Source organism: Pteropus medius, unplaced genomic scaffold (genome assembly GCF_902729225.1).
Source record: "Pteropus medius unplaced genomic scaffold, Ma_sr-lr_union100, whole genome shotgun sequence".
Taxonomy (NCBI): Eukaryota; Metazoa; Chordata; class Mammalia; order Chiroptera; family Pteropodidae; genus Pteropus; species Pteropus medius.
Genome location: NW_024352004.1, coordinates 577,685 through 591,602, shown reverse-complemented (window position 1 = coordinate 591,602; position 13,918 = coordinate 577,685). Strand labels below are relative to the sequence as shown.

At 56.8% G+C, this 13,918-nt stretch overlaps 1 protein-coding gene across 6 annotated transcripts in view; it reads left to right on the top strand.

The window, feature by feature from the left end:
* The window catches only part of UBTF (upstream binding transcription factor), a 14,082-nt gene extending 1,267 nt beyond the window's left edge, over nt 1-12,815 (top strand). For 3 of the 6 annotated variants that reach the window (XM_039846660.1, XM_039846659.1, XM_039846661.1), the window contains exons 2-20: nt 1,705-1,829; nt 3,339-3,514; nt 4,040-4,123; nt 4,221-4,376; nt 6,756-6,820; nt 7,100-7,224; nt 8,019-8,151; nt 8,300-8,441; nt 8,697-8,738; nt 8,861-8,974; nt 9,076-9,231; nt 9,592-9,747; nt 9,827-9,958; nt 10,371-10,459; nt 10,565-10,754; nt 11,519-11,566; nt 11,665-11,736; nt 11,830-11,973; nt 12,059-12,184. In XM_039846660.1, coding sequence (XP_039702594.1) covers nt 1,772-1,829; nt 3,339-3,514; nt 4,040-4,123; nt 4,221-4,376; nt 6,756-6,820; nt 7,100-7,224; nt 8,019-8,151; nt 8,300-8,441; nt 8,697-8,738; nt 8,861-8,974; nt 9,076-9,231; nt 9,592-9,747; nt 9,827-9,958; nt 10,371-10,459; nt 10,565-10,754; nt 11,519-11,566; nt 11,665-11,736; nt 11,830-11,973; nt 12,059-12,184 — 2,208 coding nt within the window. In that variant the 5' untranslated portion in view covers nt 1,705-1,771. Of the gene's footprint in view, nt 1-486; nt 599-1,216; nt 1,236-1,704; nt 1,830-3,338; nt 3,515-4,039; nt 4,124-4,220; nt 4,377-6,755; nt 6,821-7,099; nt 7,225-8,018; nt 8,152-8,299; nt 8,442-8,696; nt 8,739-8,860; nt 8,975-9,075; nt 9,232-9,591; nt 9,748-9,826; nt 9,959-10,370; nt 10,460-10,564; nt 10,755-11,518; nt 11,567-11,664; nt 11,737-11,829; nt 11,974-12,058 lie in introns of those variants that run through there. The other 3 variants (XM_039846663.1, XM_039846658.1, XM_039846662.1) reach the window with 3 other exon arrangements.
* The last annotated feature ends 1,103 nt before the right edge of the window (nt 12,816-13,918 follow it).

Below are 13,918 nucleotides of genomic sequence, written 5' to 3'. Positions count from 1 at the left end.
CACCACCACCACCACCACCACTACTCCCCTCCCCTCCTTCCTTCCCTCCGCCTCGGCCGCCCGGGTCCCCCCAGCTCCCGCCCCTCCTCCCAGCTGCCCCCCGCGGAGCCCGCCCGGGCAGGCTGTGGGAGGGAGCGGAGCCGGCGAGGCGGGCGGGCTGGCGCTCGCTCCCCGGGGGTCGGTGTGCGCTCCACGGGGAAGGACGCGCTAGCTGCCCCGCTTCTCCCGCCCCCCCCTCCCGCTCCTCCTCCTCCCTCCTCCTCCCCGCTCCGGCGGCGGAGGCTGCGGCGGCGGCGGGGGGTGTGCGAGCTGAGGCCGGGGCCGGCGGGCGGGCGGCGGGCGGGCTGCCTGCAGGCGGAGGGCGCTGTGCTTTGTGCTTTTCGCCGCGAGGAGCAGCAGGCAGCAGCCACAGCCGCCGCCGCCGCCGCCACAGCAGCAGCAGCCGCCGCCCCAGCGCCGCCGCCGCGCCCGGAGGAGGAGCCGCTGCCGCCGCGGGAGGGAGCTGCGGCTGTGCCCGGCCGAGCGGGGGAGGGCGCCGCGGCTCAGAGCCGGGGAGGGAGCCGCCGGAGCGGGAAGTCCGGAGGCCGCGCTGCGCCGGGTAACCGAGGCGGATTGGGACGCGCGCCGGGGTTGGGGCCGGGCGGCAGGTAGCAAACCGCGGGTGCAGTGGACGCCTGGAGAGTGAGGACTGGGCGAGGGAGGACCAGGGCACTGGAGAGGACGCGGAGAGCCGGGGGATGGGAAGTCAGGAAGCGAGGCCCGAGCCGAGCCCCGGCAGTGGGCAGCGAAGCCCGCGCTTCTCCGAGCGGGCAGGCGCAGTTCTCGCCGGCCGCCGGAGGGGGCGGCGGGGCCGGTGAGCGCTGCGCCCCCGCCTCCGGGCCGCCGTCCTCCCGCCCTCTCCTTGGCTCGGCTCCCCGGAGGCCGGGGCGGGGGCGCCGGCGGGGCTGGGCCGCAAGCTCGGGGGAGGAGGCGGTGGTTCCCGCCGTGGTCGCGCCTCTGCGCCGGGTTCCTCCGTGCTCGTCGGGGTGGCTGGGCGGTAGCAGTGCCTCTGGCCGGGGTGGACGGCTCGGGGGCGGGGGGCAGGCTAGGCCGCTTCTCTCCGGCTGCTCGCCCGCCCAAGCAGGCGGGGACGGCGTCAGGAGCCCGGGAGGGGGGACGGCGGGAATCCGGATCCGGTCCCCGGGGGCGGTGCGGCCGCTGCGCTCCGAGGCCGCCGGCGGCTGCGCTGAGTCCAGGTCCCCGCCGGGTTGCGGAGGCGGGGGGAATCGGCTGGGGGGGGAGGCAGGAGGAGGAGACTACAGCGCGTGCCCGCTCCCGCGGCCGCGCGCGCCCTTTACCCGCCCTTCCTCCTCCCCCTCCCTCAAGCCTGGGGCCTCCCCGGGGCGGGCGCTCAGAGGAGGAGGAGTTTTTTTTTTTTGTGGGGTGGGAGGGGCGAGGGAGGGCGCTAGCTGCACGCGGGAGCTGGGGAGCAGTCTCTCGCGTGGGCGAGGAAGAGGCGCCCGCCGCCAGAAGGGAGCTGGGGGAGGGTTAGGAGGAAGAGGAGGGGCGCATTCCCACACCCACCCACCCACTTAGTGTATTAGGGTCCTAGCTGGGTTTCTCTGAGAGTGGGGACTTATGCCTCCCTCCCCTCTGGGGGAGGGAGGAATAGAAAGTCCCTCATCTCTTTGCTCGCCTAAGTAGAGACTGGTATCTCTTCTAAAGGGTGAGGTGGCTTTGAACCCGGGTTGCCCGGCCAGCGCGACCAAGGAGGTGGCTGGAGGACTGGAGAATGAACGGAGAAGCCGACTGTCCCACAGACCTGGAAATGGCCGCCCCCAAAGGCCAAGGTAGGAACCCCTACCCTCAGCCTTCTTTAACTTAAATCCTCTTTTCTTACATGTCTGTCTTCAAGGCCCATTCCCCTTCTAAAGGGTTTCTCCAGTCTGCATTCTCTGAATTGAGATGAGGGGAGGGTGTCTATAAGAGTCAGGCATCCTTCACACTGGGGATTTGACTAAATCCAAATTATTATGCCTTGTATTTTTCACACTCCATTCCCCCCATGTTAAGAAGAGGGAGGAAGAGGCCTCTGCAGACATTCCTTCTGGGATTCCCAGTCATCCCAGAGTGTGTCTTCCTCCAGTGTCATGGAATGGGAAGAAGGATGAGGAAGGAGAAGAAAGAAGTTGGGAAGGATTTTCAGGGTTTTTTGTTGTTGTTAAGAGGACAAGGGTTTTGGTGAGATAGAGAGAAAGGGTGTTTTGGTAGTTTGAGACCCCAAGCCAAGGAAGTTATGTACGTAACTAGACCCTACCCTACCCAGTAGGAATCCAGTGTGTATGGAAGTAGGGGATAAGATGAAGCTGAGCACCTGGTGCTGCCTGTGGGACCCTAAGAGGAAAAAGGATTATGAGTTTAGTGACCGGCCCTACAGAAACCCTGGCCCAGATTACCAGATGTAAATGCAAATGAGTCTTTTTCACTCCTTTCTTGGGATAGCTGTTGTCCCAGCTCACCTTCCAGGGTAGGCACCCTCCAGAGAGATCTCACTGGAACTACATATCAGGGGTTGGAAATAGCTAGTCCAGACCCCCTTTATTGCCTGCATGGGGAGTTAGGCTGAGAAAACAACTCACAATTCTGGCAGTTCTACCTCGAGCAGGACCCTGAGAGCCTTTGCCTGCCTGCCTTGCCCTACAGTTGCTCTTTATGGAAATGGAAGAACCATTTCCATTTATTTTTCTTACTTGCTGCAAATCTTCCTTTGGTCTTTTTTGAGAGGCCGAGAGGGAGGGATATGATAAGACATGGGAATACCCATGTCTCTAATGTTAGTTTCTAGCTGCGCTGGAGAAGAACATCTGAATGAGTTCTCCTTACCATCCACACCCCATCCTCAGTCGTAGAACACTTAGGGTATCCACCTGGAACTTGGTGTGAACTTGGTGACTCACTTAGAAATGTTGCCTCCTTGCTTCCCGGCCCCCCTCTCTGATAAGCTAGCTGCTTTCTCACAGGGTCCTAAATCATGGTAGCTTCATTTCCTCCCCTTCCTACAATAAATAGTACCTTGTGGCAGCCTGGCATGTTAAGAATGGTAACAGGTTTGGAGCAAGCCAGGTTTGAGTTCACATATGGCTTTCTAAGTGTGATGCTGTCAGGACTAGAGTCCCTGCTCTAGGCCATATGGCCACAATTTTTCCTTAGGGCTAGGCCGTGTTTTGTCTGTGTCTTCAGATGGGAAGTAACCAGGGACTGGGATGCTTTGGGGAGGAAGAGTCGGACGCTTAAGGACTGGGGGACAGATGGGAGGATAGCATGAGCCAGGCATGATCGCCTTTCTTACCTCTACCCAGACCGCTGGTCCCAGGAAGACATGCTGACTTTGCTAGAATGCATGAAGAACAACCTTCCATCCAATGACAGCTCCAAGTTCAAAACCACTGAGTCACATATGGACTGGGAAAAAGTAGCATTTAAAGACTTTTCTGGAGACATGTGCAAGCTCAAATGGGTAGAGATTTCTAATGAGGTAATCTGATACCCCCCCTTCCTGACATACCAACGCATATCTATACGGACCCCTGCCTCAGTCTTTCTAGTGGGGGAGATGAAACAGAAGTCAATAAACAGGAAGAAAAAAGACCAGGGGAGGTGCTCATGTGGTTGCCCCTGTGCATTTTGGGAGGTGGCACGGTTGACAGCACTGGCCTAGAGTTCTCAGCTCTGCCACTTTCTAGCAGTATGGCCTTGAATACTTATCATCTTGTTTTTGTCACCTGAGCTGTTCCAAGGTGCTGGCATGGACAGCCACATCGGGGTCAGGTGGTCACCTTATTTCTGTCCTTTGGTGTATATTGACTGCATGAGCCTCTGTAGTAGGCATGGGCCAGTGCCTGATGTCAGGGGCTGCTTGAGTTGTGTGGCTGTTGGCCTCTGCCTCTCTTTTGATAAATCCAGTCTAGTGGAAAGTAGAGGAGACCTGTTAAGAAATGGAGTATGCTACTGCGTAGTGTTCCCTCTTCTGAACTTCCACTCATCTCCCTTCTTCTTCCAGGTAAGGAAGTTCCGTACGTTGACAGAATTGATCCTTGATGCTCAGGAACATGTTAAAAATCCTTACAAAGGCAAAAAACTCAAGGTGAGTTTCCAGGAGGAAGAACACAGAGAATAAGAGAGGAAGTGTCCAAAGAATGGATTGGTGTCTGACCTTCAGTGTGTCCTGTCCCTCCTTCCAGAAACACCCGGACTTCCCAAAGAAGCCCCTGACCCCTTATTTCCGCTTCTTCATGGAGAAGCGGGCCAAGTATGCTAAACTCCACCCTGAGATGAGCAACCTGGACCTGACCAAGATCCTGTCCAAGAAATACAAGGAGCTGCCGGAGAAGAAGAAGGTGGGGGGAGGGGGCTAAGGTGGGGGAAGAAAGGAAAGGCTGGGGGAGCAGCTGGTGTGGGGTATGGAAGGGTATCAGGCTGTTGGGGGAGGCCAGGTCGTGGAAATGGGAGCCAGAGAGAGGGACAGCATCAAGGATGTGGGCAGGTCAGCAGAGCAGAGTAGGGTCTTGGGCAGCCACACCTGATCACCCCTTCCCAGGCCCACACACCATCAGGTACAGGCACTGTCGTAGATGTAACCTAGGCTGGGGTAAGCACTCAGACCAGCCACAGTCCACAGGGCTTTTTCATGTAGCTCTGCTCCCACGCACCCATCCTCACTGTCAGGCCTGCACAGCAGAACTCTCTAATATGGTCTCACTTGATGCAGCATCCTCATAAAAGCAACCCCAGGAGGACAAATTATCCTGATTTTGTGGGTAAGGAACTGGGGTGCAGGAGAATATCATGTCCCAGGTCACACAATGATGCTAGAGCACGACTTGGGTTTAGTGCTCCTTAACTAGTGTTCTTCTCACTGCTACTTCCCATGTTAGACGGGCTTCCCTTCCCATGCACACATGTTTGCCCAAGGACACACATTGTCCCTTGTGGCCTTGTGAAGACCACATGAAGCTGTTGACCTTGAGCAGAAGTTGCCCCAGTCTCCCAGGCAGAGGTAGACACAGTTGAACATGATGAGCTCAAGCCGTCCCTCGCAGAGATAGGCAGCAAAGCACTGGAGGAGTCTGCAGCCCCCACTAGTGAGATGGAGTGGAGAAAGATAGACACAAAGAAGAGATGCTAGACAGTGAGATGGAGCCAGAGGGAGAAGTGGTGAGGGGCAGCAGGAGAAACAAGACAACAGAGTTGTCCACGGCCAGCTCTTAAGTGGTGGTGCTGGCCTCCCCACTGTGAATATCTCTTTGCCTGGTTTGTGCGCCCTGGCTGCAGGCTCCCATGCTCTTGGTTCTGGACCCAAAAAAGGAGCGAACTTGGCTGGATAAAACCAGCTGTCTGCCACTGCTGCCCAAGTCAAGCAGGAGCAAGAATTGCTGGAGTTATTATTGACCTTCTGATGGGGGGATATTGCAGAGCTGCCTATACACACAGCACCCAGTCTCTCAGACAGGATGGGAGGGAGAGGCAGAGAGTCTGAGGACCAGGGAGAGACAGAAGAAACTATGTGGTAGAATGGACAGGGTGCTGGCCTTGGGTACATGAGACTTGGGCCTCTTCTGGCTCCCACTGAATTGCTGTGTGTGTGACCTTGGGTAAGTCACTTTACTTCTCTGAGTCTGCTCTTATCTGAGGTGTGGAGGCTGACCCTGATCTGTGTGGTGCCTTCCAGCTTGAAAAGCAGCTGTTGTGTGTGAGCAGGGCTGAGTTTGGGACAGCAGGCTGAGCTCTGCTCCCGGTTTTCCGCAGGAGCCTCAGAGGAAAGCGAAGCTGCCTCTCTCTCTGCACCTGGTGCCTCTTGTGTGAAACGCAGGGGTTGGGTTTAATCACCATGAGCCCCTGGCCCCTCCCAGTACTGACCTGTGAATCTGGGTAAAGGGGGTTAGAAAAGAGATGGACACTGAGTGGGGTAGATGAGAAAGAGACCAACTGGAAAGGAAATAGAGTGAAGAGTGTGGAGAGACAAGAAAGATAGATGGAGGAGTCAGGCGGTGGTGGGAAGGGAGGACCGGGCTGATGAGGTGGAGGAGAAGGCATGGAAGCCAGTAGCAGAGGAGGAGCAATGGCTGAGGAAGGAAAGAGAATGGTGTCAGAATTGTGAAGGACAGCCAGGGACCCAGAGGTGGTGGATGGGGGAAAACATCCAAATTTAGGAGACAGATCTATTAGGATGTGATTTGCATTGTGAGAACTCATTCTGGGTTTCCTTCAACACACTCTCCTCTCATGCCTTGGAAGCAGGACTCAGCCTGCCCTGGCCCTCTGGGCCACCTCTGGTGGGGCAGACCAATATCAGCTGCCACAGACATAGGATGGGGGCGCGTCAGAGGCAAGATCTGCACCTTCTCCTTATTCCTCATTGTGGGTTTTGAGATTTGGGGGAAAGGTGGAGGAATAGGTTTAGGGATGTCCCAGCCCTGTCACTGCTTACTCTTTGACTGGGTAATGCCATGTGCCCTCTCTGGGACTCTTCCCTTGCAAAGGGAATGGGATGTGTGATGTGTTCTAGGAGGCCCCTGTATCTCCCACTAGTCTGGGTTCCTGTTGAGTTCTCCCCTGCCAACCCACTGGAAGGCAGGCCAGCATCCTCTGCCCATTCATGCCATTCTTCATTCATCCATATCACCAACTGGAAGGCAAAATAGCTAGCAAGGAGGACTTGATGGCTTTTGTAGCTCAGGCCTTGGGTTGTGGATGACCCCGTCCCCTCCTCCCCCTAGATGAAATATATTCAGGACTTCCAGAGGGAGAAACAGGAGTTCGAGCGAAACCTGGCCCGATTCAGGTAAGGCAGCGGAACCGAGGACGGCCACAGGGCCCTGGGTGTGGTAGGATAGGGTAACACTGACCAGATCCTTGAGCTTGCCATCTATGAGGCATGGAAGATGGATGGGTCACATATGGACCCTAGTGGGTCATGCTCAAGGGCAAGGACAGGCAGCCACTGTCCCACTAGTCCCCAGATGACAGACCTAGGAGCCTTGGTGGGTGGGGCAGCTAGTTCAGTCTGCCCTGGCAGAATCTCCCTCCACCCGCTGATTGTTGCTCCCCATGCCCTGGCTAGGGAGGATCACCCTGACCTAATCCAGAATGCCAAGAAGTCGGACATCCCCGAGAAGCCCAAAACCCCCCAGCAGCTGTGGTATACCCACGAGAAGAAAGTGTATCTCAAAGTGCGGCCAGATGTGAGTGTCCGGCCAAGGGGTGGGGGCAGAGGGTACGCGGTGGTGGCAAGGGGGGAGCCGCGCCAGGTCGGCTGGGCAGGGTGCAGGGGAGCAGGAGAGGAGGCCCCTCCCCAGGGGTGGGCTGCATGGACAGGGCCTGGGCCAGCTGGCGTGCGAACGTGTGCGTGTCTGCGTGTATGTGTGAGCCTGTCCCTTTGCACCCAGGCGGGACCCCCGCCTCTCCGCCTTCCCCTCCTGGCCTGTGGGGGACACTCCTGTGACCTCCTGTGGCCTGAGGGGGCGGGGGCCTCTGTGCCCCCTACCCCCTCCCTTCCTCCTGCCCCTGGCTGCCTGTGTGTGTCTGACGGCTTTTGGTTTGCAGGCCACTACGAAGGAGGTGAAGGACTCCCTGGGGAAGCAGTGGTCTCAGCTCTCGGACAAAAAGAGGCTGAAATGGATTCATAAGGCCCTGGAGCAGCGGAAGGAGTACGAGGTTAGGCTTCCGCTGCGCTCCTCCCCATCCGGCTCTTCACGAGCCTCTGCCCTCTGACTCTGGCCTCCGCACTCCGCAGGAGGCAGTCATTCCCCACCCCCCCATTGAGGGAGGGGCCTTCTGGGCCCCTCACCTCTGCCCCTACCTTCTCCACCCGCCCCCCCCCATGAGATCTCAGGCTAGGGCAGGGCAGGGCACCCTGCGTGTGACACTGAACCTGCGGCCACCCCCAGCTTTTGCTCCCCTGCCTCCCCTCCCAGCGGCTCTCCCCAGCCCCAGCCCAACCCCACACCCGTTGCCCTCCATCCCCCACCTCACTCTTGCAGGTATGCGTGACAGCTATATCCAGAAGCACCCTGAGCTGAACATCAGTGAGGAGGGCATCACCAAGTCCACCCTCACCAAGGCCGAACGCCAGCTCAAGGACAAGTTTGACGGGCGACCCACCAAGCCACCTCCGTGAGCACTGCCCTGGGGTTGGGGGGTGAGTGGGCAAGTGGACAGCTAGGTTCAGGCTAAGGCTCAGGCTCTGGAAGTGAGGAGACCTGCTTTCCTGGGCCACCCTGTTGCTCACGGGGATGCTCCTCCCTTGCTGCGGTTCTGATAGGAACAGCTACTCGCTGTACTGTGCAGAGCTGATGGCCAATATGAAGGATGTGCCCAGCACAGAGCGCATGGTGCTATGCAGCCAGCAGTGGAAGCTGCTCTCCCAGAAGGAGAAGGATGCCTACCACAAGAAGTGTGACCAGGTGAGCTGTGGTGGGAACCACCCTTGGAGATGGAGAATTCCTGGAGACCCTTGTGCACCTGTTTCAAACTTTTGCTGGGTTTAACATCTGGGCAGATCAACAGATAGTGTCAAGCCTCGTGTTTACCATCTACAGAGGGAGAAAAGGCCCCATCCAGGCTCTGGATAGCTTGCTGAGGGCTCCTGTCCCCTGAGCACTGGAAGGTGTCCAATAAGCCTGCCCCCAGACTAACTCTGACTCCCCTTCCTTTCCCAGAAAAAGAAGGATTATGAGGTGGAACTGCTCCGTTTTCTGGAGGTGAGTGGATGAGGCAGGGGCCAGGGAGAAGCCTAAGGATTGGTGGGCAAGGCCCTCAGGACAGCCTGGGAGCAGACTAAATTAGGCACACAACCCCATGCTACCTCTTCTCCTGGGACCAGAGCCTGCCTGAGGAGGAGCAGCAGCGGGTGTTGGGAGAGGAGAAGATGCTGAACATCAATAAGAAGCAAGCAACCAGCCCAGCCTCCAAGAAGCCCTCCCAGGAAGGGGGCAAGGTGGGCAGAGGGCACCACTGAGCGGGGTGGGGGGTTGGGGTGGGGAAAGACGGCTCCCTGTCAACACCCCATGGACCCCGACCCTCTTCGGGCATCTCCAGGGTGGCTCAGAGAAGCCCAAGAGGCCCGTGTCGGCCATGTTTATCTTCTCTGAGGAGAAGCGGCGGCAGCTGCAAGAGGAACGGCCAGAGCTCTCAGAGAGCGAGCTGACCCGCCTGCTGGCCCGCATGTGGAACGACTTATCGGAGAAAAAGAAGGTCAGGCTGGCCAGACTCGAGGGGCGTTGGAATGGCTGAGCGTGGGCTGCTTTTCCCCTAGAGGCTGGCTGTACTTCCTCACCCCTGCCCTGTGTGAGCCACACGTGTGCCTGGGCTCAGATGGTGGGGCTGGGAACCCAGCAAGCCGGAAGGCGGGAAGCTGTCAGCTGAGGACTGTTGGCTCCCTGGGGAGCAGCGCTGGTGGGCGGGACTGAGCCCCAGGCTGGAGACATCTGCACCAGCCCACGCCTCTGCTTGTCCCTCCCTTTCTGCAGTGGTAGGGGAACCCTCTGCTGAATGGGGAACGCGCGCCCCCTGGGGGTGGCTGGAAGACTCACGCCTCCTGCCGTCCCTTTGCAGGCCAAATACAAGGCTCGGGAGGCTGCGCTGAAGGCCCAGTCGGAAAGGAAGCCTGGCGGAGAGCGCGAGGAACGGGGCAAACTGCCGGAGTCACCCAAGAGAGCAGAGGAGATCTGGCAACAGAGTGTCATTGGCGACTACCTGGCTCGCTTCAAGGTAGTGGGGAGTGGGAAAGTGGTTGTTCTGTAGCCTGCCCACGCAGGCCTCCTCCAGCCCTAGGTGACACCTCCCACAGCTGACTCCCTGTCTGTCCCAGAATGACCGGGTGAAGGCCTTGAAAGCCATGGAGATGACCTGGAACAACATGGAGAAGAAGGAGAAATTGATGTGGATTAAGAAGGCGGCAGAAGACCAAAAGCGATATGAGGTGGGAAGGGGGCTGCTGGTTAATAGGGTGGGATGGAGCTGGGGCCACCTCCCTCCACCTAAAACTTAGAGGAGTTTTGGGTGTGCAACTTTCCTCACTGCGTGGGGCTTGGAGCCCAAAGTCCCAGCCTTGGTGTAGGACCTGGAACAAGTTAACTTCCTTGTTTGAGCCTCAGTCACGCATCAGTAAAATGAATATGACGATGCAGGTCACATGAGTGCAATTATGAAAGCACTTTCAAATGGCAGTGCCTGACACAGGCGTGAGTTTTTAAGAAGTTCCCTGAATGTGCCTCAGTTTCCCCTCCCAGACACATAAAAGGAGAGCCAGCTGAGACACTGATGGCATGGGGCAGGAGGTAGGAATGTGTTGGTGGGTGGGATGAGTATAACCTTTCCGGGTTTCCCTACAGAGAGAGCTGAGTGAGATGCGGGCACCTCCGGCTGCTGCAAACTCATCCAAGAAGATGAAGTTCCAGGGAGAACCCAAGAAGCCTCCCATGTGAGTTTGGAGCCCACCCTGTAGGTGGGGAGGGTCAAGCCTTCGAGGGCTGCTTGGTTTGTATCCTGACTTGATTTGTATCCTGACACCACCCGTACTTCCCAGGAACGGTTACCAGAAGTTCTCCCAGGAGCTGCTGTCCAACGGGGAGCTGAACCACCTGCCGCTGAAGGAACGCATGGTAGAGATTGGCAGCCGCTGGCAGCGCATCTCTCAGAGCCAGAAAGAGCACTACAAAAAGTTGGCAGAGGAGCAGCAAAAGCAATACAAAGTGCACCTCGACCTCTGGGTCAAGGTGAGAGGGCAGGGGACCCTTGGAAGAAGGTGGCATCATGCTGGCTGATCTGCATTCATTTCATTCAGTGCCCAGCAGTCCTATAAGTAGTGATCACCATCAAAGATAAGGAAACCAAATCTCTGAGAAGTTAAGTAACTTACCCAAGGTCACTCAGCTAGTAAGTAAAAAAATCCAAATCAGACTGCCTTTTCCTCTTGGCTGGGACCAGAGGACTTCTCCTAGATTGTAGCTTGGCCCCCTGGTCTGAGTTCCCCCTGTGTCTTGGTTGAGCAGCCAGATCTGTAAAGTAGAGAGAGTCATTTATGTCCTCCCTAACCACCCAGGCAGGTTGGCCAAGGACCCAGGGAAATAGCAAGGTATAGGTGTTCCAGAAGTTTGACGAGCCCCAGACTGCCTCTTCAGTGGCTCTAGGCTTGCTGTTGGGGTGGGAGTGATGAAGCCAGGTTACGGGGGAGCAATCGGGGAGCTTCTCCAAGTTGAGGAAGGCCCTGACTGTAGAGCCTCCATTTGAGTAGAATAGGAAGGACATGAAAACCAATAATCTTAGGACAGATTGTCTAGAAAAGGATTCAGGGCATTTCAAGCAGGAATACTGAAGTTGGGTTCTCAGATCCCAGGGGTTCTCTGTAGAGATGCAAGGTATGGGGAAGCTGGGAGGGATAATGATGGGTGGTGGTAAATGCTTGTCCCACTGCCTGGCACTTGGTTCGCAGTAGTTTGGGTAATGTTCCAGCCCTCACTCCCTTCTCTGTCTCCTCCAGAGTCTGTCTCCCCAGGACCGAGCAGCATATAAAGAATATATCTCCAATGTGAGTCTGGGAGCGGGGCAGCACTGGGGTAAGGGGGTGATTTGAGGGGAGGGGGTCCGGAACTCATGGCCGCTCTCTTTGTCTGCATCTCCATACAGAAACGTAAGAGCATGACTAAGCTGCGAGGCCCAAACCCCAAGTCCAGCCGGACTACCCTGCAGTCCAAGTCGGTAAGGAGCCCCTCCCAGATGGAGGCGGGAGGTGTGTCCATGGTGCCTAGAGTGGCGTGGCAAAGACCACCGATGCACCCCCATCCCTCCCAGGAGTCTGAGGAGGAGGATGACGAGGATGAGGATGATGATGACGAGGATGAAGAGGAAGAAGATGATGAGAATGGAGACTCTTCTGAGGATGGCGGGGACTCCTCTGAGTCTAGCAGCGAGGATGAGAGCGAGGACGGGGATGAGGTGGGTTGATGGGCACAGTGGCAGGGGTAGGGTGGGGCCCTGCCAGAACAGCCACCTGGTGACAGCATGTTCCTTGTCCCCTCAGAATGAGGATGACGATGAGGATGATGATGAGGATGATGATGAGGATGAGGATGAAGACAATGAGTCCGAGGCCAGCAGCTCCAGCTCTTCCTCCTCAGGGGACTCCTCAGACTCTGACTCCAACTGAGGCTGGGCCCCACCCGGGGCTCCCCTCCCCAATTGACCACCTTTGTTTCTCCCCCTTGTTCTGTCCCCTGCCCATGACCCACCCACCCCACTCCCCACCTCCTCCAATTTTTCTTTCTTTTTTTTTTTAAAACAATATGGTGGGGGAGGGGCTGGAGGAGCTCAGGCCAGGACTCTGCAGCCTCAGAGACATCAGCCCTGGGGGCCCTCCAGGGAGCAACCATCAGACTGAGCCACCACTGGACCGGCCCAGCCCACCCCTCTGCACTTGCGGTTCTGGCATGGACAATGGACCTGGGAGTGGGGTGGGGGGGGTTCCCAAAGAGTTCAGTGAGGCCCGCTACACCTGCAGCCCAACCCAAGGGAGGGTGGAAGCTTGGGGAGGACCCCTGCCTTCCCAGAGAGGCTTGCCACCTGGACCCCTACATTGGAACTGGAGGCAGGGAACCTGGGGAGAGGAGGATGGGTGCCTATGAGAAAACAGGCGCTGCCCCATAGACCTCTCCCCTGCCCCCTGCAGGAAGGAACTGCCTGGACCCAGTCATGGGGGGAGGGGCAGAAGTGTTTTTTATATATGTGTATATATTTTTTTTTTAAGCTCTGAGCTGTCAACGAGACGTTTCCTACCGATATCGGCTGCCGTCTCTGTTGTCATTTCTGGGAGAGGGAGGGTTTAGGGGTAGGTTTGGGAATTTTTTAAAACCTGGTATGTATGGAAAATTGTGTGTGTGTGTGTGTGTGTGTGTGTGTGTGTCCCAAAGACAGCATGGCACCTGTGGATGTGTGCAAAGGCACATGTGTATGTGTGTGTGTGTATATGAGAGAAGGGGGAGCCCACGTCAGTGTGAATCTGGTAAAAGGGTTGGTGAGGGCCAGGGAGACATTGATCCTGTTGGGAAAAGGCTGGGGCGGTCCCTTTCTCCACATCTTCTGCTTTGCCTAATCTCTGATTCAGTTTGGGGAGAGTGTACTGAAGCCACTCTGATGCTTCCTATACTGGCTTCCCTCTGCCAGGGCCATGTGACTCAGCTGCTGCGGGTCTCCAATATCCGGCAGTACTGCGGGGAGGGGGACAGACTAGGTGAACCTTAAAGCTTTTATTTGCTGGGAAAGGCTTCCCCAGCTTATCTGAGGGGTTGCCTAGCCACTCTAGGCTCAGAACTTTGGCTTCAAGAGATGTGTTGCTAGCTCTTAACTTAGCATCCCTCTTGCCTTTACCCCATATCCTCCAGCTCCCCATGCCCATTTCCTTTGATTTCTCAGGTCTGCTCCCTTCTCGCCACCCCTTCCCCAACCCACAGCTGGGGAAAGAGGTCTTTAAAAGCTGCTTTGCAGCTGTCCCTCTAACCCTTTCCAGCCACCCCCAAATTTTTGGTACCCTGATTCCTAGACTCAATAAGCCAAGCCACCTGTCTGTGGATTTAATTTTTTTTAAATTAAATTTTGGTTTTTTTTTTTTCTCTTTTTGCAATCATGTCCGTGACCTATTTCATTGAGGCTCTGTGCTTTTCCACCTTCTCCCTCTGAATGAAAGCCAAGGGATGAGGGAAGAGTGGAAATTCCACCTAGGAGGTGGAGTGGGAAAAGTGGGTCCCACTCCCTAAGGAAGGCAGACAATTTGCTTTGCCTTGGACATGGTGCTGGGGGTGGGGGGAGCTAGGGAAGAACACTCCCCAGTTCCATTCCCACTCCTCTTCCTTTGTCCTGATCCTGGAATTAGGCACAGGGGTTCATA